This window comes from Athene cunicularia (assembly GCF_003259725.1).
Source record: "Athene cunicularia isolate RWA chromosome 19 unlocalized genomic scaffold, athCun1 chr19_part1, whole genome shotgun sequence".
NCBI lineage: Eukaryota > Metazoa > Chordata > Aves > Strigiformes > Strigidae > Athene > Athene cunicularia.
Genome location: NW_020799124.1, coordinates 11,864,190 through 11,885,570, shown reverse-complemented (window position 1 = coordinate 11,885,570; position 21,381 = coordinate 11,864,190). Strand labels below are relative to the sequence as shown.

General features: G+C 50.4%; 1 protein-coding gene across 1 annotated transcript in view; it reads right to left on the bottom strand.

Moving 5' to 3' along the window:
* Positions 1-2,615: 2,615 nt before the first annotated feature.
* The window catches only part of RNF43 (ring finger protein 43), a 59,098-nt gene continuing 40,332 nt past the window's right edge, over positions 2,616-21,381 (bottom strand). Inside the window, exons 2-9 of the mRNA XM_026861691.1 lie at positions 19,761-19,883; positions 15,438-15,512; positions 14,055-14,186; positions 13,487-13,588; positions 12,723-12,878; positions 12,117-12,219; positions 10,162-11,688; positions 2,616-3,517 (exon numbers count right to left, since the gene is read on the bottom strand). Coding sequence (XP_026717492.1) covers positions 3,474-3,517; positions 10,162-11,688; positions 12,117-12,219; positions 12,723-12,878; positions 13,487-13,588; positions 14,055-14,186; positions 15,438-15,512; positions 19,761-19,883 — 2,262 coding nt within the window. The 3' untranslated portion in view covers positions 2,616-3,473. The remainder of the gene's footprint in view (positions 3,518-10,161; positions 11,689-12,116; positions 12,220-12,722; positions 12,879-13,486; positions 13,589-14,054; positions 14,187-15,437; positions 15,513-19,760; positions 19,884-21,381) is intronic.

Below are 21,381 nucleotides of genomic sequence, written 5' to 3'. Positions count from 1 at the left end.
GGGCCTCGGGGCTCCGGTGACGGGGCAGAGCGGGCCACGGGCCCGGCCGGAGGCTCCTGCCAGAGCGGGCCCCTCTCACCGGGCCCAGGCCGCCGTCCAAGCGGTTTGTTTCCATGGCGCTGAGCGGAGGCGCCATTTGGGGCACAGCCCCAACGGCTTGTTATAACGGACAAAAGCAGGCGAGCAGACCGGGTACATGGATAAATATATTAGTAAATAAATATATTTCTGAGCACATCAGCATATTCACACATCTTTGTTTCTATCGGACATAAATACACAGTTTTGCATATATATAAAACGTATTCTTCCTCTTTTTGGGGGGGGTCATAATTTATTCCCAAACCCTAAGAGCCAGAAGAGACTCAGAAAACAAAACAAAAAACAACAACAAATAACCAAACCTATATTCACATTTCAAAAGGATCTGAACATTATAAAAGGGAGAGCAGAGGCTCTGTGCAGGGAGGGAGGAGGTCCAGCCAGCCTGGCCCACGGTACCCAGCTTGGCGGGGTGAGAGGTCCCGGGAAGACGGTGCTCCCTGGGGAGGGGCTGGGGCTTCAGTTTCGGAGAGAGGGAGTTCAGGATGTTTTGGCTTCCATCAGTTTCCAGCTGGGACTTTGGACGCAATGAAGGGAAATGAGCTCTGCTTTATTGCAGTGATGCTCAAGAAATTCGGTGGTGGCAGCCCAAAGGTACTGAGCACTCAAAAGCATCACCCAGACACGAGAGGTGCAGGAACTGAGAGGAGCTGTTCCCCACTTTCTCAGATATTGCTGCTTCCCTTCCAGGCAGCCAAGGATGGTAGTCCAGCTACTGAAGAGGATCTTAAAAACCACCTTCCCAGGGAGTTCCTCCCTCTCCTCCCACTTGAGAACCCACCGAGGCAGACCTGCACACTCTCATGCAGCTCCGCAAGCCCCGGGCAGAGGGCCCAGCATCTAGGATGGCCGTTTTCTAGATGAGAAGGAACAGCAGCATAACATCAGGAAAGGAAAACACTTTAAAGCAGGCATTGCCCTGCACAGCCTGGTAATACTGCAGTAGGGAGTGGAAAGGGTGCGTTAGTGCTGACCACTTTCTCCAAGAAGCTGGGGGCTTGCCACAGGTTCAGAGCCCTCATTTTTTTTAACAATAAGGAGGGAAAGAGAGGAGGACTTTTAGACTGCAAACTAGATGCTCGTTCTTTTGAGGCAGTGAAATGCATCCCTGGAGGCTCTCAGCCTTCTTGATTCCTAAAGAAATCACTGGGAGCACCTGGACTTCATGATCCTCCCCTCTGTAAAGTCATCTGAGCTCTCCAGGATGGTCAAGGACTCCAGTCAAGGAGCTGGTTGAGACAAGCCATGGACCACGTGCACAAGAAGTTGAACAGGGGGAATCTAGACCCACTCCTGGGTTTTCTTCCTCTAGTTTAAGACTGACTTCCCTGTAAGGGAGAAAACATCTGAGCTTATGTCTTCTGCTTGCTCTGTAGGAAAAGCACAAAGAACCTGGAAAGGTTAAAATACAATTCTGCTGGTTTCTTTGATGAAAGAAATTCAGCTCTTCTTTAGACTGAAAGGTCCTGCACTGGCTTGGTCACAGGCGACAAGAAATGAACATTAGCAAAGGAATAATGCTTTGTTTGAAACAGTGCGCTATTGGCTGGCTTCTACTACCATCACTTGAATGTCAGTGACTGATTAGCAGCTAGGACAAAGATGCCTTTTTCAAAGGCAGCAAACCCCATAAGAAGTTTTCCTCACCAAGGAAGGAAGGCAGAGGCAGGATTATCCTGAAGTGGGACTACAAAACCAGTGCGCTCTCTTGAACTGGAGAAGCAGCTGCTGCTTCAAAGGAAGACACAGAAAGGTTACTGAGCACTGAGCAGATGGGGGAAGTCTGTCCTTAGACTGGGTTTCAAAGTGTCAGGAGTTACCTTCAGCTCCAGTGTTGAATCCTCACCTATGTTTCATTAGCATTAACTCTGGAAACACTTGGTGCCATATAAACGTGCACTTCATGTGGGAATCTGGCAAATTCTTTGGCCTGAATGATCATTTGGGGCAATGAACTCTACAGTCTTAATTCCCTGCTGTATGAAAACTGGGTTTTATATGTTTTGAATTTGGCAGGTTTTATTTTACTTGAATGTCCCCAGATTATGAGATGTAGGAAATAAGAACTAGAGACATTCCAAAAAAAACCCCCACAAATGGGAGGGGGGAAAAAAGTAATAAACCAAGAGCCTAGCAATTTCTCGGAAGCTTTTCTTTCCATCATCAAAATGTCAGAAAAGGCAGAAGGGTATTCTGAAAACTTCCTTCACAGGATCATTTCAGAAATACAAAGATAAGGCTGCGTGATGGATGGGGCTCTGCTCTGCATTTTGCTGGGATGTTTTTTCTGGGAATTTTTGCTGTGTCTTGGGGCAACGAGGGTGGAAGGAGAGAAGCAGGAGCCATGTGAACTCAAGATTTTCCATGACTCCTGTGACGGGGGCATCTCCAGGTTTGAAATATGCTCAAAAGCGCTGAGGGACCTGGTGTAGTTGGGAACTGTCAGTGCTGGGTTAATGGTTGGACTGGATGATCTTCAAGGTCCTTTCCAACCTAGTTGATTCTGTGAAATGAGCTTGGCTCTTAACAGGGCTGGCCATCTCACCTATTTTGAGGGTAGGTGGAAGAGTTAGAGGATGAGTAAAAGATTTGTTCACATTGCCAGATGAGAGGGTGGATTCCTTGCAACGGAAAGAACCTGACCCTGCTCCTTCCCAGAAATGCTGATATCGTCCCTGTGTCTTCACCTCTCCTGCTGCTGGCAAAACACAGCAAATGGCCGAGATGGCATCAGCTGAGGGGCAATGGTGAGAGCTGTTGGTTTCCAATGAAGACAGAAGCAGCACTTTGCAGGGCAGACCTGTGAGTGTTGAGATGGAGAACAGCTTCTTCCTGTGTCTGAAATAAGAGTGAAAAAGTTAAATGAAGAAGTCTGGCTTTTGACCTAAGTGAGGAAATGAAGTCAGAAGCTACCAGGCCACAGAAAGTCATTTCTGCAGCTTTCGGTCTCGAAGGCTTGTTTATTTTTGAAGTGTTTAGCAAAACCTTCTGTGGCATGAACATGCCAAAATAGCAGCTTGCACTCGCTCCATGAGCACTCCAGCTGGTCCCAAGACCAGTCTCTGAGCGAGCCAGCCCATGCAGATAGATGCCACAGGATGAAGATGGGCTGCCTGTGCCTTCAAAGGCGAAGGGGACCTGGAGATCATGGCTCTGTGTTTGTGTGACCATCACAACATGGGAACATGTGAGGAGACCACAAGTGTCATGTTGCTTATTTGCAGTCTGCATCTTGGCGTGGGCTGTGCAGGTCAGGGTCGGTTATTACATGTTGCCTGTGCAGAGAGCAAAATGTGAGCTCCTCTACGGTCAGTGTGCTGAACATCTTTGTCCACTCCAGCTCACCAGTAAGAAAACAGGCCAGTGTTTTATTAAACTGAGTGTTCATGGACATCCTGGACCTCCTCTTCAGATCCTGTATTCAAAGAAAAGGAAAAAGAAAAGTGTGAGCTACAGCTCGCTGAACATTCCTGGACTCTGCAGCTGCTGGGGCCTTGACCCTGCAATACAGAGAACAGATTCTGCAGCAAAAGCCAGTAAGTTTCTCCCAGTATTTTGGAGGGACTTCTCTGGCCACCTCCCCAGTTAGTTTATTCCTCTAAGTTAAAGCACAGTGAAACGTAAAGATAAGACATCAAGCTACTCTTTAAATATGTCAGAAGATACAGGCTAAGGGCATGGTGCACCCCAGGGTTCACACTGATATTAGATGTTTGCTTTTGAGGCTTTTTGATGTTTGTTCTTTGAGGAAAATCTGTACAGCTGTTTTAAAAATTATCAGCAACAGAAAATAACCTCAGTTCATATTTACACAGTGCCACAGCAGCACCTTCCAGGGACAGGGGACAACAACAGAAACTCCAGACAACAAAAGCTGACTGCGAGTGATGTGTGCCTGCAGGAAAGGGATGGCACATGCATTTCACGATGTTCAAGAGGTTGCACAAACTGCTTCGGAGTCCCAAACAAGCCAAACCCAGTGAGTGGTGGTTGGCCACAAATGCCAGTCCCTTGTGCCCAGCCAGCAAGGACTGCAGCTCCTGCTCTTCCCCAACCCCTTCGGCCTGGTGAATTATTGACAGGCAATTGCTGAGTAGTTTACCTCGAAACATTCAACATAAGGGCTGCCTGGAAATGGTGCACCCTGAATTACTGCTTCAGATAGTTCCTTTCTCAACACACACATCACAGTCCCTTCCCAGATCTCTCTCGAGTCTGCCCAGAACTCTCACGCAGGGTCAGCATAGCCCATATGCATAATTTTTCACATATCAGTTTTCCTGAATGTTCATGGGATCAAAAGGAAACAAATGCCCATACAGCTATTCAGAGAGAGCAATTCAAAACAATTTTTCAACAGTCACAGCAAATTCTTGTTTGTTATAAATCACCAGCTGTAGGAACAGGACCTTTGAAAATTAAATATACTGGAAGAAAACAAACAAATGAGATTCTGCTTTGAAAATGCAGCTAGTCGACATAGGAAAATTAATGCACAGACACAGTGTTATACATATACATATGTGTGCAGGCATGGCCAAAATACCAGAAGACAGAGTTTGAGTGTATCTGGCATTTGTGATTCGTGTCACTGGTATGCTGAATAAGCAGTGGCCAACTGGTTCTCGTGTACAGCAGCTTATGTGCAACACAAAAGAGACTGTACAGCTTCGATCACTCTGTGATCAGCCAGATGCCCTGAGTCTCAAATACCAGCATTAAAATATATTCTGAAAACTGTGCCTGCATGAGTGTCGCCTGTTACTGAAAACAGAAAGGAAGGTTAGAAAAAAGAGGCCACACCTGGAGGGTTGTGTCCAGTTTTGGGCACCTCAATATATATTGAGAGAGATCTCGAGGGGCTGGAGCAAGGGCAGAGGAGGGCAACGAGGCTGGGGAAGGGCTGGAGAATAAATCCTGTGAGGAGCCAGGGAAGGAGCTGGGGGTGTTCAGTGTGAGGAGGAGGAGGCTGAGGGGAGACCTCGTCACTCTCTGCAGCTCCTGACAGGACATTGCAGAGAGGCTGGGGCTGGGCTCTGCTCCCAGGGAATTGGTGACAGAACAAGAGGGAACGGCTGGAAACTGCAACAGGGGAGGGTCAGACTGGGCATGAGGAAAAAACTTTTCACAAAAAAAGTGGTCAGAGAGTGGAATAGGCTGCCCAAGGAGGGGGGGAGTCCCCATCCCTGGGGGTGTTTAAGGGTCGTTGGGATGAGCTGTGGGGGATGTGGGGTAGGGGAGAACTTTGTAGAGTCGGGCTGAGGGTTGGACTTGATGATCCCAAGGGGCTTTTTCAACCTGAATGATTCTGTAATTCTGTGAAAAAGGTCTTGAATTGGGAGAGGTGGTAGAGCCATCAAGATCCACATGGGGCAATGAGCTGAAGGAGCGCATGGTGATACAAGAGAAATCTTGTTCTCTGGGTATTAGGTTTTAATGGTGGTCTTTTCCTGCCTTCTAATCCCTTTTCCCTTCTCTAGTAAAGATCAAAGACATGACATGAAAGGGAATCGCTAAGAGGATGAGCAGAAGATGGAGGAGAGGGGGAGGATGCTGACAGCATGCTGCAGGAGGTAAGATTTCCCAGAGAGAGAAATCAAGAGATTTCATCAGCCTGTGCTGGGAGTAATCTGGCTGTTCTGGGATGAGATCTGTGCGTGCTGGGGTGGTTTAGGAAGCCATCTAGCTGTAATTCATTGCTAGTTGTCTGACTTCTCTTAAAAGGATCCATTCAGCATTGCTTGAGGATTGATTCTTCAGTGAAACAACTCCCAGGTATAATCTCCCAGGCAAGAGAGGCAAGGATGTATCTTTATGCAAATCCTACCAAGAAAAGCTGGTGGAGGTGCTCAAGGAAGCAGCATAAACACCAAGATCATGCAGGCCTCTTTGGGATCATCTGTGCTGCCCTGACGATGGCTGCGGGCAGCGTTATTCCCTGCGATGCCAGTGCATGGCACTGCCTGCACAAGTGGAGTTTCTCCAGGGGCTGTGGACCAAGATTCAGCCTCATCTTGCAGCTGGGCGAGGTGAGCACACACCTGGAGGGTGCTGCATCCCACAGATGCACCGTCAGCTTCTGGAAACCCTGGTTTAGGGACTTCCTGAGCCAGAGAGAGTATTTGCATCTCTGCATTTGATAGCTCTTGATCTAGGCTCTCGAACCCATTTTACTTCTGGCACCTACATCCGCTGGGTAATGAGCACCAGTTTCACTACACGCTCTGTGTTACCTTATCAGGTGTTTTAAAGCTTCTGGTTCCCATTTGATGCCACCACTTATTTTTGTTGTGAGCACCAGTGTCTCTTACCTGCCTTCTCCCCTGCTCTCCTGATTTCATATCCTCTCTTGCATATCCTCTGCTAATCATCTATTTCCCACATGAAAGTTTCTATATTCTTTCTGTTTTCTCAGAAAAACCTCATCATTGTGATTGTGCTCAATACCTTTCTGCACTTGTCCCAAGTCTGTTCTATCCTTTTTTGAGGAGGGTTGATCACTGGTGGATGCCACCTGTGAAAGCACCACAGACTTACGCAGCTGCATAACGGCACTTTCTGCTTGTCCCACGTTTGTTCCCAGCTGGCTCCTAATAATAATTTTTTACTTAGATTGTGCTTGTGTGTGGCATTTTGTGCTGCTTACAGGGGATTTCATCCACCACTCTATTGCCTGATAACTCAGCAATGGGAGATCCTTCTGTAACACTTTGTAAACAGTTTTAAAGCCAACAATACTGAAGGATTTTGTCTTTTATAAACTTTGCTATCTCCTCTCCTTGTCCACGATATTTATGAGCTTGCTGAAAGGTGCAGACAGTTGGAGAACTCTATTTTCCCCCTTCTCCGAGTAACTTTCCTCCATTAAGACTGATCTGCACTTTGTCTTCAATTTTTTAGCAAGTTATTTACCTATGAGAGCACCTTCCCTTTTATCCTTTGAGAGCTTCATTCCCATAAAAGATCTGTGAGGCGTTATCTCTCTCTACAGAAGTTGTGTTGCTTCCTCCCCTGGTTTTCACATTTAGCCATGTGCCTACAAGTCAGACCCTGTATTTGAATTTTTAACAATTTGCTTGGCAGGAAAGTCAGGCTCGTTGTTCTGTAGCTTCAGCTGTTTCAAGCCGATGTTGCCCTCAGCTCTTCCTTCTGGCTCTGGGCATGGATAACAGATTGGAGTCCACGTTTGTGATTTAGCAGTTCTGTGCTTGTGCTCCTGCACGATGCCCAGGGAAGTGATCTGTAGCCCTGGCAATTTGTTACTATCCACTTTATTGGTGCGTTTCAGAAACGGTCAAACTGATGATCTGATTTATGAGGGATCCTCTACCCCATGCCCTGAACAGACATGTGCCTGGCTGAGAACCTCCTCAAGCGCTTCCATGTTGATCACTAATGCAGTAAGTTCAGTTTGCTCTTCTACTATGCAGTTGCAGCCCTTGAACATCCCTGAGTTACTCCCTGGACCTGCAGAGCCTCTGGCAGCCTTCTTCCTTCTGATGAAAATGTTTGCATTAATAGTCTCTCTCTTTTTCACAAGTTGTTCATAGAAATGCTTCCTGGCCTGCCTCACCATGGCTCTGCATTTAGCTTTGCATCCAACTCGCTTCTGATTTCTTTTGTCTAGCCACACCTTCGCTTTGGAAGAACAGCTTCTTGTTTCTAATTGCTCTCTCTGCTCTGCTGCTTGGCCAGCCCTTTTCTGGGGCTTTAAATGATCCCTGTGCCCAAAAGCATCTTATTCTTTTGACTGCTTCTTTTAGTATTATTTGAAGAAGGTTCTCATGTATATGTAGGCTCCTCTTTTGCAGCCTGTGCTAATACATATATATGTATTATAACCCTAATACCATACTCCTCCTACTTAGGCACAATTGGGGATTTTTATGTTATTTGTCATTGGACTTGACACTCTCCTTAATGCATAGTGTCCCTCCCATGCCACCAGAAGAGTCACATTCTTCTCTCTGTAATTTTACATGGGAATTACAAGGTCTCACTGTTGATTTGTTGGCTTTTTTTTTTTTTTTAAACTGGGTTTCTGAAAAGTTTATGTCAAAACTAATTTAAAGCTGGGCTTTCTAATTCCTCCACTTATATTTTTAGCCTTACAACGTTTATCTAGAGGCATGTATGCATTTCTCCTTGGTCTCCTTGACTATTTTATTGTCTTGCTTATATGGGACTGTCTACTGAGATTGTTCTTTGCTCTTTTTACTTGGTCTCTATTGATTTATGCCCAGTCCCTTTCTAAGATAAAGAAAGATTATGTTATTATACCTCAGAGGCTGTGTTATGTCAACCAACATGTTTTCAGTTTGATGGCTTTTCTGCATAAGCCCTGCATGAGCTCCTGCTCTCTTCAACTGTTCTCAGTTCCTAATAAAGTTAAATCCTTCCTTTCTATGTATTTTCTCAATTTTACAAGGAGATTCTGACTGGTCCTGAAAGCACCCACAGAAGTTACTGCAGTCAGAGTCACACGGCTTTCAGACACATTGGTCCTTCTAGCTCCTGGTAAAGGGAGGTGAGAGGGAGCGAAGGCTGCGCACACCCACAGAGCCTTCCCCCCATCACACCATCAGGAGGTGGGTGCAGATCTAGGCCGCTGGGGCTGTCTTACAAAGAGACAGAGGCATCACGGCACAGACCCTTGTGAGGCCCTGAGCACTGCAGCACCCAGTGCCCTGCGTTAGGTGCACAGACTGCTACTCTGGTGGCCTGGGGGGTCATCCCAGGTTCATTTTGAAATGGGAGCTCAAAGCAACTCCTGAGCAGCCTGCCCTCATGCCAGGAGGGCTCTCTCCGTGTGGAGGTTCCCGTCTGTGATCCTGGGAGGCCTGTGTCCTCGTGATACCATCGCCTACTGCCTCCAACTCAGGGGACATCAGCACTCAGAGCGACTCGCAGAGTCTCTGCACTGCTGCCTCCTTAACTCTCAAAACGGCAACATCCCTCGGGGCCCTTTGAAGAACCTATCGTATCACCTATCTATCTGCAGTGTCAGGCACTTCTGCGCCTGGGAAAAAAAAAATAAATCTGTTCCTGGGAGTCTGAGAGCCTGGAGCGCCACAGGCAGCCAGCACTGTGCCCCATCCAGCCTCTCCCTGGTCCCCGCTGCCTCCTCGGTAGGTGCTGCACCACCAGCAGCCTGGGTGTGGTGTAGGGCTGGATAGACAAGCATGGAGAGGAAGTTATTATCTCCGCAGCACAATGGGCATGGTGAGTCATGAGTTTAAGGCCAGCATTTTAACAGAAATTAGGCAGCTAGATCTGTATTTGGTACCTAAATCAAAACGATTTGCCCAAGGACCTGCAATGAGTCAGCGGCAGGGCGAGGAAGGGAGCCAGGCTCTGCTCGGAGCCAGCACCTGCCCATGCTGACTTGCAGGTTGTTGTATTCAGAGGAACCTGAGAAAGCAAGACCTGGGAGCTAAACTCAGGCTCTTTCAAACAGCATTGTCTCAAATATATTTTCCCTTTCTCAGCAAGAGATGTATAGCAGTTATGCAAAGGGCCAAACTTTCATCATGTCTGATTTCCAAAAGACACTAAAAAGCAACTCCCATCCAACAGAGGCAGGTGAGAAATGAGGGATGTACAAATCTATAAACTCATTTAGTCTGTTCTCCTACTACCACTGGCCACGCACACGTCCTTACTGATTCCAGTTAGCTGGGGCTGGCTAAAACAACTAGAGCCCAATAATAATGACTTTGCCGTTAAGGCATCCAGACCAATGTAAAGACACTGAGAAACATAGTCCCACCTCTTCCTTTGGGAGATATTCCAGCTGCTAGAGCTGTTTAGTTAAAAATAGCCACCTTATTTCAAATTTGTATTTAGGATGAGACTGCAAGGTTTGGTGCACTCATTAACAGACTTGCTAATTGCTGAGGCCATCATCTCCAGACAGGTGAGCTTTGAAATGCTTCTGTTGTCAGTGGTCTTGTACAAAAGCGCACTGTAAAGGTACGGTGTACTGGCAGCCAGAGTACCTTCAGCAAACCACCCTCCGTCACCTGCTTTGCTGCAAGAAGAGGCAAACACCAGACTTACCCTGACCACCCTGCTGAGAGGGGCAGTGAAGGTGAAGACTCAGACTATGTCTGGGGGTGCCTGTCCCTGAGAAATCAGCAGGAACCGTGTGGTTTCCCTCCTGTCCTGACACCACCTCCTCCTGCTTTTTCAGCTCTAAGCCAGGCTGTGGCACTAAACACTTCCAGAGCGGCCGGGAGCCTGAGCCATAGGGCAGGGGAGCGCTTGGGATCAGGGGCTGGACTTCGGGCGAGCAGCGGTAGCCAGCGGGATGGCTGTGAGGAACCTGAGCATCGCAGGCTTTGGGCAAGGCTGAGTCCTCAGGCAGGAGAGAAGGGTCGGGCTCCAGGGGACACTTTCTTTTCCTTCGGTGATGACGGCTCTGTAAGCTGTGTCTCGGGGGCAGCATGACAGGGGATGTGCCAGCTGATCCCGATTGTCTGTTGGCATCTACGCTGAAGTCCAACCTGTTTGGAGAAGTGGAGGGGGCATGAGGGGGCTCCTGGCCTTGCTGGGGACAGGCTGGCTGTCCTGCCGAAGCTGCCTCCTGTAGCACAGTGCTGCTTTCCAGAGGCTGCTGACAGTGATGGCTTTTCTCGGTCCTCTTTTGTGTCCGAGCACCATGGAAGCCAACCTTGGCCCCAGAGTACCGGGATTTGCGCTGCCCTGGCACCTGCCCGGCCCGCCCGGGTGGACACTCTGTGTCTCGTCTGTAGTGATGGTGCTGGTGATGGTGGTAGTGAACGTGGCTGAGCATCTGCGGCTTGGCCGGAGCAGCACCGCCAGGCACCATCAGGTCCAAGGACCTGGGTCGTGTCTCCCTCAGCGGCCGCGGCTGCTCCTGGCTGTGGTCCATGGCAGGTCCCTCCAAGCTGCAGTACACGAAGGGGTCGTAGTCGCTGCTGAGGGAGCTCCGGAAAGTGGAGCAGCTTCCGTGGATGCCCTGCAGACTGACGTCTGTGCAGTTCAACATGGAGTCACTGGAGGAACCGTGGCAGGGCCCTGAGCTGGAATCACTGCCTGGCCCATCTGCCAGGTACCCGCTGTGGTCCGTGAGATAGCTCTCCCCAGAGCCACTGCTGTTGTGCTGGTGCCCGTGGCTGACCCCCCGGCGCAGGGCGGGTGCACGGTGCTGCTTCTGCGCCAGGGCTGCCTTGAGCCCCGGGCAGGGAGGCTGGGGCTGGAGAGAACAAGTCCTGTGGGGTGACAGCGTCTGTCCGCATGCCGAGGGGTTGGGATGCTGCTGGCCCAGCAAGCCCGGGGCCAGGGGGGACGGGTGGCCACAGGCGAGCAGGGAGGTTGGCCTGTAGGGCATGTAGTGGATGGTGCCAAAATCCAGCTGGGAGAGCTCCGGAGAGTGGAAGAAGGGGTTGCCATGGGCTGGATCTGGGGGAAAGCTCCTGAGGTTCCTCTGAGGATACGCGTGTGGAAGGTGGTAAAGGGCATGTCCTGGGTGCTGGCGGAAAAGGTGGAGTCGCCGTCCGGGCTCCATGTCCCGAGGGGCCAGGCGGGAGCCAGCGGCTGTGGCCTGGTCCACCAAGTCTCTGTCTGTGAAGAGAGAAGGGAGCATCCAGCGTACAATCCACAGCCCAGCTGCAGTAGCCCCAGAACCAGCAAGCCTCCACTGCACTCCCACTACGGTCCCATGTCCTACACGTGCCCTGCAACTCCTCACTGCCACCACCAAACCATCCTGATGGTCTGCCCCGACCCTCAGATCCCACCCCCCTTCCTGGCAGGTCCCAGGACAAGGAATCCCTCCTCTTGGTGCAGGTCCCAGCCCAAGCCCAGTACCCCACTGTATGCTGCAGGTGCTGACACGCACAGGGACCCCTCTCCATGTACACACTGCCCTGTACACCCACGTGCTCCTGCTGACACACTGACTGCGTCATCCAAGGGTACATGGACTTCCTGGGGACAACACCTGCCACCAGCCCTGTCCCTGGCCAAGAAATGCTGTGTCTGAGCCTTACCAAGAATGTTGAACATGCAAAGTGGACACGTGTGGTGTTGCTGCAGCCAGGGGTCAACACATGCCCGGTGAAATTCATGGGAGCATGAGATGATCCGCAGTTCCTAGCGAGAGGTGGAGAGAAGAGGAGGAGTGTGAGCAAGAAGAACCATGGATGGGTCCTTCTTGATGGAAGCAAGCCGTGTAGGATGGGAAGATGTCTACTGGCGAGCAATCTGCTGCCCATGGAGGAGGCCGTGCAACAGACGGGCAGCTCTGGCTCTGCTCACTGCGTCCAGCTCTGGGGTGTGAACGTCCAGAGAGGTGCCAGCCCTCGGGAATGGGGAGGTATTATGGACATTTTACCCTGCAGCAACAGCTGGAGACACATCTTCAGGGAATCTGAATCTGCCTGCAAGTGACTTCAGCCAGGGCAGGGCTTTTTTGGCCAAGGGGCAGGCAGACTTCCATTGATGCTGGTCCTTTCCCAGCCCTCAGGAGTTGCTACAGGAAACACCCCAAGGGCCTCCCACCCCTGCTAGACTGCTCAGCTCCCACCGCAGCTCCCCCTGACTGTGGCCGGGAAGCTCAGAGCCGTGGCTATCCAGCAGCCATGTCCACACCCTACCTGGCCCTCACTGAACTCCTCCAGGCAAATTGCACAGACTGGGGCTGAGCTGCAGCTGCTGGTCGAGTCCCACCGCGGCGCCTGCCGGCATCGTGACTGGTACCTGCGTGTGGCCAGCTGCCCGATGGCCTGCATGGTCTGCTGCTGCAAGGAGTCCTGCCAGGGAGAAAGGAGGCTTTAAGGAGAGGCTCAGCCTTACACTGCCGTACTTCTCACTGCCCTTCTGTTTTGGAATCCGGAGGTGATACTCATTTCCAGAGGTAACTTTGTCTAACCTGGCTTAGCCAGAGCAGGCTTTGTCACCAGCAGGAGACATCTGGCAGTAGACATTCAAAATCACTCAGCAATCCTGAATTTTTGAGCCCCAAAGGCTTGTCTTTCTATAGGACAAATGGGATATTCTCAAATCTGGAAATACATCTGAGTCTGGAAAGATGATTATTTAATTTTTTAGGTTCTATTAAAAATACTAAATCTAATACTCTCTACCAATACTGACAATACTGTTAAGAGCTTGTGGGCTGACTCTGCAGATCTGGGTGCTGGGACAAGCTCTGAAAGGTGCTGGGACTGCAGGCTGCAGTGCTGGCAAGGCAGCAGGAGGAGAGCAAAGCCACTGCAGGAGGGATGCTGCCAGCCCACGTGCCTCACGTGGCCACATCTTCAGTTCATACAGAGGCCCATTTCCCCTCCCAAACTGTGCCCATTCCTGCCCTTCATGAGTTTTTGTTTGTTCAGACACATCTGCTCTGTGAGATTCCTACCTGAGTCCTGTTCAGCTGGCACTTTGTGCGGACAACAAAAATCAAAATGATGACGACCACAGTGCTGACCACTGTGAGAAGAATCCACACATCGTAGTCTGGCTGTTGGATAAAACAGAAAAGAAACTACTCATGTGTGGCAGGGGTGGGAATTAGAGGCTAGGCAGAAGAATCCTGATCTCTTCCTGACCATCAGCCTTTGAACACGTGATCCTTGGCCTCCAGCGGCAATGGCATTTCTCTATCTCGCAGCACCTCAGGTCCCTAGAGGTCATGGTCTAAGGTAGCTCAAGATGAAAAGATCAAGGCTTGGTCTCACCTGAAGAGACACGGAATCCCCTTGCCTCACTTGTGATGTTTAAGCATAAGAAACTAAGTAAGTTGAAAGTGCTTTTGAGCCTTTATTTGCAGCATGTCATCTGAATGCTGCAGACAGGCAGCTCTTGCAAAGGGCTGCAATCTCCATCCCTGGGGAGGAAACCTCAGCATCTTTGGGAAAGTCCTATTATGTGGCACAGCAGCTTGGGAGGGGGGATACAGAAGGTAGTGGGAATGGTGCATCTCTCACCCAAGCTGGTGGCTCCTTGACCTCTATCTTCACGTGGGCCTCTCTGTTCTTGTTCACGACGCCCATGAGAAGCTCAGCATCGTGGCCCCTGATCAGAACCACGGGCTGACTCAGACCTCGGGGCTTTCTCAGCTGTAAAGAGACAAACACAGTGGGAGATGGTCCAGAACAGCCTGAAACAAGGACTGTCCTGGCCCCCTAGGCACGTTGGGTTCCTCCCAGTGCTTCTTTCACACACTTTAGAGACTGACTGCTACCCCAAACTTGCCCTATCCTTCTATGATGAAATCAGATGGAAGTTCCTCCTCTTTTAAGAACTCTTCAGCATGGATATCTTCATTTCCTCTGATGCTGCCTCCTCATGCACAACTGGACACTGCTCAGTGTCTCTTGTGCTCCTCTCAAACCTCTGTGGTCTCTCCTCTTCCACGTGATAACTGCCAACAGTGTCAAGTGTTGCCTCACTACAGAAATGCTTCCTCTTTTCTTCCTGTGAGATCCATCCATGTTCCCCCTCCTCCCTCTGTGATCTGCAGGACATTCTGTTTGTTTTTCCCACCATGGTCCAGTCAGCCTGGCCTGGGTAGCTCAGCAAATGTCCAAGTCTGCCCTCCCCTCCAGACTGACTTGAATCAGCGTGGCGCTCTGAGCCACGAACCACTTCCCATACCCCTACTGAGCAACCTCAGCATCACCTCATGGGCCTGCACTCGCTTGCTGCATTTCTCAGGCATCAGAAATTAAGTTTTAAGTGCATGAAAGAACCATGAGGGACAGATCCAGCAAGCAGGAGTCAGCCCAGAGTTTTGGTAAACTCAGGCACCAGCTCCTCTATCTGTCCTCTTATCTAATGCTGGACACTTTTCACTATCCCTTGATTATTTTGATGGGGAACCTATTCCTTTCCAGAGATGGCAGTGGAAGGGACCTCTGGAGGTCTCTAAACTTGCAGCAGAAGTACCACCAACAGCACAGCAGGGTGGCCGTGACTTTGGCTTAAAAACTCAAGATATCATCTTACCCCTAAGGTACACCAGGGCTGTCTGTACTAGATGGGATCATATAATCTGTGACTTCCCAAGAGGAAAAATCCAGCTTCTGGCAGAGAAGTTTAATTGAGCAGACAATGTCCTTTGAGAGCAGAAAGCTGCTGGCCTGCTTGTGCTGTGTGGAGTTCTGGCTGTGCCATGAAGTGAGCAAAAGAGAAAAGCGCTGTCTGTGTGTGTGGACGAGCTGGGCAAGAGCTGACATTCAAAGCCAGCCTGCAGTGTCCTCCTGGGACCTCCCACTGTGTCTTGGTGGCTGGTGGGTCCTGACCTGCGCACATTTTGGGATGGGACAGGGGCACTGTGGTTTAGCTGATAATATCAATGGAGTTTGTACCTGATCAGCAGCGCTTTCATCATCAGTAATGTCAAAAAGGATCGCACGGGCTCCACGCTCCCCCGCCAGCTTTGCCTATCCAAAAGAACAGAAGCTTCAGTGGACATTTTGTATTGTACATCTGGTTAATATCTACTGTTTGGATACGTATCTGCCTCCCTGGCTCTTCACGGAAGAAAGAAGCACCTGCTGCTTAGATTGAGAAAATCATTTACACCTTGGTTTTTGCATTGTGTTGAGCTGCAGTGCCTGCTCTTGCTAGGGCTCTGTGGTTCATGGATGGTTTCTCCCTATGGTTGTGGAGGCAAATTAGTTGGTGGGCTTACAGTCACAGCAACCCGTAAACCTAAACACCAAACACATCTGTGCTGTGTGCCCCTTTGCTCCAGAGCTGGATTTGCAGAGGAGGGACCTGCAGCCCCATTAGCTCTGCTGACTGCTGCACAACCCTCCTGTCCCAGGACAGCAGAAGCCTCTGCAGGTCCCCACTTCTCACCACGGCTGCACCAGCCACGGGCTGTCTGTGGGCCTGACCACCCCCACATTGCTCTCCTTGGTCCCCTGCATTCCTTAGGGAAAAGCTCAGGTGAAGTCTGGGCTGCAGGTCTGGTCTAGGATTAGGAGTGGGATGGTTTTTCACAGCCCACCAGTTGCTGTGGTCTGAGGACAGCTTTGAGACCCACCCAAATGAGTGTACATGCCACCCTGGTGAGGTCAAAGCATACTGCCTGGCGGACCTTGCAGGGTCACCCACGTCCTCCCACCAAGCCCTTCGAGCCCTCCAGGCAGGCAGAGGCAGCCTCTTGTGAAAGGCAGACAGAGAACATGAACAAAGTGCAGGGCTGGGCCACTGTTACTCATGCGGAGCCCTTTGATCTGCGTGTCCCCGAGCGCCTGTGCAAACAGGGAGCTGCCGGAGCTGCTGCAGCAGTTTACCCACTGCATTGCCAAACCCCAGCTCAGGGGCCAGAGGTCAGTGCCGCCGCTTCCCAGCTGGAATATCAAACGCAGGGCGCGGGCTGAGGGAAGGGAAGGGGCATTCCCAGCGTGGCAAGCGGTGCTGGAGCAGGTTTAGCTCCATCCCTCGCTTGCAGGTGATGGTTACCTCCATGAGCCTTGTTGGGGAGAAGCTGGGTGCCAGAGGTGGGGGTCTGGGGACAGGGACAGGATGTGAATGGAGGTCGGGAAGGCCACGGAGGCAGCGCTGAAGGCTCTGAGCTGCTGACAGGATTTGACACTCTTGGGTTTGTTTGGTATACCAGATGGGAAAGCTGGAAAAGTGGGATCAGAGGCTTGGGGCAGGGATCAGAGACTGGGGTCCAGCCTGGGATCAAAGGAGCCCCAGCGTTTGCCAGCTCCGAAGAAGAAACAGGACTTTCAGGTAGTGATTTCCACCCGTTGGAGACAGTCAAGGTTTGATGAACAGTGAACAGATCTACAAAGGTTTTATCCTGCTAAAGACACTAACGATGGAGAAACGAACAACAGACTGGATGAGTGACTCTTCCCAGCATCTAACTCCTGTTGCAAAGGACACAACTTTTGTTCAAGCTATTCACAACCTGCTTGCTGCAATATTTTTCAGAGTTCTTCCTGTCTTTGTGTTGGATCTCTTCAGCTGCACTGCAGAGCTGACCTCCCTCTTTGAGGATTGAAACACTTCTGGTGCAAATCTGTATTTACAGGATGATTTAGGAGGTTTCAGCAGTCTGTCAACCAGACTTGCAATCAGTGGTTCCCTCAGAAAAAAAAAAAAAAAAAACGAAAAAAAAAAAAAATCACTTTGAACTGATTCCAGAGGTATTTTCCAGACCTTCCTCTCCCCTTGCAGACCAAACACCTTCCCTACTGGTGCTGAAGCAGTGCTAGAATTTATGAGAGAAGCAGAAAAGGGCATCAGGTGGCTGCTGGAGTTATCCTCATGCTAGGCTGGACAAGGTTGCCTGTGTGCACTGCTTGGCTGAGTGACAGCTAAAGCAGAGGTTATGATAACACTTTGCACATGGCTATTTTTATCATCATTGATATAGCCCTGCAATTCAACATGCAAAGCTCTACCGCAAGAAACACATGCCAGGAAAACAAGGCTCCTGCTCCGGCGAGCACCAGCCACATCCCACAGTTACATCTCTGCTCCTGAGGACAAGAGGTGTCCAGGGATTTTGAGGAAGAGGTGTGTATGATGTTGGAGGGAAGAAGCTTGGCAGAGGCTTCAGGAGGATGGAGAAGCAGCCAGATGGCAATTGCAGGGGGATGGAGGAACCAAGGTACAAGGCAGAGCCTGGGGATATGGCCAGCATCTGCCTGTATTTCATGGCTAAACTAGTCCTATCTGGGGGTCAAGAGCTGTGAGCCTCCCTGGGTGAGATCTTGAAGCAGGACTGCCTGCAGGCAGGATGGCAACCTATGTCATGTTCAGCTGGATCTCAAAATCCAGTGTTGGATTCCGCTCTGGTAACAAAGCAATGATGACTAAAGGCCAATGAACTGTCACTCTATAAAGTCATGAGGATGGCAATGAACTGAGAGGTTTACTTGCTTTGGGAGGGCTACTGGAAGGCATCAAGACTAAGGAGCATGACCATAGTGCAGCAATGTACCACGTCTTGTCCTCTCTGCAGACTTTCTTCAGCCAATCCCTCGACTCAGTAACACACTAGTACTTCAAGTACTGTGATCAGAGACTCAAAGATTAAGAGCAAAGCTAGCAAAACAGTTTTTAAACCTTTTAGGTTTGAAGTCTTTGAAGCTGCTCCTTCCTCCTGTTCAAGATCCTCCACAGCAGCTACACTGACCAGACCAGACATTGCTGCCCCCACCCCCAGCATCCTCCCTCATGAGATGTGGCAGCCTGGGACCACTATAACATGATGGTCACATCTGGATGGACACGGGAGAGCTGGAGTACCCAGCTGTGCTTTTCAAGGTGCCCGCAGAGCCCTCGCTCTCATGTCTATCACAAGCTGAACTGGAAGCCCTTGGGTTCACTCTTTATCCCACCACCCTCGTGCATCACTAACACCCACAGGTGGGACCAGGCCATTTTCCAGATGTGGGGTAACTGATAACAGGTCCATAATTCCAGCACACTGGCTTCTGCTAACAGCTGGCAGCTCCAGAGCAGCACCAAACCAAACTTAGGCTTCCACCCTGGCCCAGAAAGGGGTAGGCATTGCTACCTGGTTGCCCATGCAGCTGGGGGGAAGAAGCCCCAAGGGGGCAAATCCAACACAGCATCACATCCCTTTCCTTGGTTTTGTTGCCACAGCCTCTGCGAAAAAAAACGGCTGTGCAGGAACAACTGCTTGGTACCAGTTGTGCCTGCCCTCTTCAGCTGAGCTGCAGGGAGGCCAGAAAAGGACCTTGTCCCCATCCCTGGTATGTCACTGCCAGCAGAAAGCAGACAACAGGAGCAGCATCACCTGGATGCAATCCAGAAAAAGCCAAGAAGAGCTAAACAAGGTTTTTCTCATGTTTGTACAGTGCTTGTGGAAAATATCACAACATTTAGTACTGAGACAATAAACAGACGCAGTGAACCACTGAAGAAAAAGCTAATGCTAGCGTTATCCACACAACTCTATCAGACACAAAGATTTGAAGACTTAAAATGACCCTCATTCCTACCTGATTTCCTTATTACCAGAGAGTTATACCAGTGCCCTCAGCTTTTGACACAGTAATTGCTATTTCACAAAGGTACCCCTTCCACAGGAGACCTGATCTCAAGGCCTCTGAGATCTCCCATCCCTTTGTGGGGCAGATGGTGGCCCATGCTGTTAAGAGTCACGTCCCACCACTAGTTCGTCTGGTTTGCATTTATCTGAATTGCTCAGCACTGACTCTTCATGTGCTTCATCCAGTGAAGTATCACAGTATTATTTTTAAAGACAGGACCACAGAAGATGTTTCCTGTGTCCATGTTTTCCCACAGGACAGAGGACACGGGGAAACACAAATCCCCCCAACAGGCCAGCAAGCAAGGGGAGGCTACAAAACAGGAGGAGTAGGAGGCTAACAGGCAGTAAAGTCTATGGGATGCTGGGGAAAGGTCTGAGCTGTCCCAGAACAGTCAGGTTAGGGAAAACTCACACCTTTTACAAAGCCAGGCAGTCCAAAAAATAAGGAGGGATGGGTATTGGGGATGGCTGGCACAGTGCCTCTCCCAAAGGACACCTCTGCCAAGGACCCTGCTCTATTCTTGTGCTTTTCTCACCTTCCAACAGCTCTTTCCTACCCTGTTGCTTCCTCTTGCTCTCACTTTTCCTGCCCCATGGGTTTCACTTCCCAGGTTGGTGCCATTGGGGGCATTTTTGCACCTACCTTGTTAGCCAGTGACAGGCACGGGTTGGGATCCCGATCCGGCTGTTCAAGCTTGACAATGGTGATGAACCCCGATTCAGTGTGTTCATCCTCGCTGGTGTTGCACAGGGACAGCGGGTGGGACTGCAGGACAAAAGCAAAGGGAAACTCAGACCTTGGGGCTCAGCACTGCAAAGGGTGGCTCAAGCCCATCACAGACTGTGCTGTAAGGACCTGCCCAGAGGGTGTAGGACACCCCTGCGGCGGGCATCACCACTGCTGCTACATCCCACGGCACTGCCTGAGTGTCAGTGAGGCTTTGAACGCCACAAGAAGCAAATCACTGTCAAAGTTTTAGTCCACCAGGAAAACATCCCAGAGAAAGGTGGAGTTTCTACCTTTCTGGTGGCTTCACTCAGGTGTGACTTTGTTCCAGTCACAGATAAGCAAAGGCAGAGAAGCCTGTGAGGCCACAGCCCTTGACTTCTGGGACAGATCATCCCAGCAGCACAGGTCCCTGATGATGCAAGGACCGTCGGCATCCTCGGGCCGCAGGAGACTCTGCCTGCAGCCAGCTTGCTCCCTGACAGCGCTCCGGGCAAGGTGAAGGGACCACAGCAAAAGGAAACTTCTGGTGCCCCCAAAGATTCAGCAGTTCTTGTTTCTCAGCCACCAGACTCAACAACTTTATGATAAATTTGCAGAGGAGAAGCCAAAGGAAGGAGTGAAAAAACTGAAAGCGGGTAGAGAAGTACCAGGAATGAGGAAGAAGAGGAAAAGATCCCAGTAACCACATTCCCAATGAGTCCTGGAAAAATGTTCATCAGGTTGAGGTGAACCACTGGCAGCAGGGAGCTGAGACAGGACGGGGTCGAGGCACTGGGTCTGGGTACACATCTCTGCAGAGCATCCTACAGAAGGGGATACGGGGTGCCCTGGCATGTTACGGGACACAAGCTATAGGGCTCAGTCCTGCCTGTGGCACTCGGTTTGGGTTTCGGTGGTTAAACCCACTGGAGATGAGGCTGTCCTGCCGCTGGGCAGAGCTCGGGTGGGCAGTGCTAGCTGCACCTCATGCACATCCACCATCGTGATGATATTCATTGAGTGCTGCTCTGATCCTTGCCTGGAAAGTGTGTGATTGCCTCTTTTTCAGTCTAGTGGTGGAGGGATGATGGTCTCATGCTGGATGGCAGGAAGTGGAAGGAAACTGGAATTCAGTTGCTGGCTCTCCCCTGGGAGTTCCACCATCTTGCATGAGCTCCCTCATCAACTCCCAAAAAAGCCTTCTCTGTGACTACATGGTGGTGTAAGAAGCACACAGGTTATGGTACAGAAAAGCCTATAAAATGCTGCCAGACAGCTTTTGTTACTGCATCAGTATGTGGAAGTGTGGGAAACAAGCAGGAAAGCTCAATGTTATAAACCAGGAGGATTAGGGCAGGCTTTGTACCTGGTGTCCATCCAGAAACATGCCCAGGAAGCTTGCCTACCCTGCAGGTAATCCTGCAACAGCATCCCAGTGCTGTGAAAAAACAGGCTGTCTTGGCAGATTTAAAATCAGGGGGAGGAATTGTCAGAGCGGCCCAGGGACACCCCTCGCTCTCCACCTGCACTGGGCCATGCTCATGCTGTGAAGCAG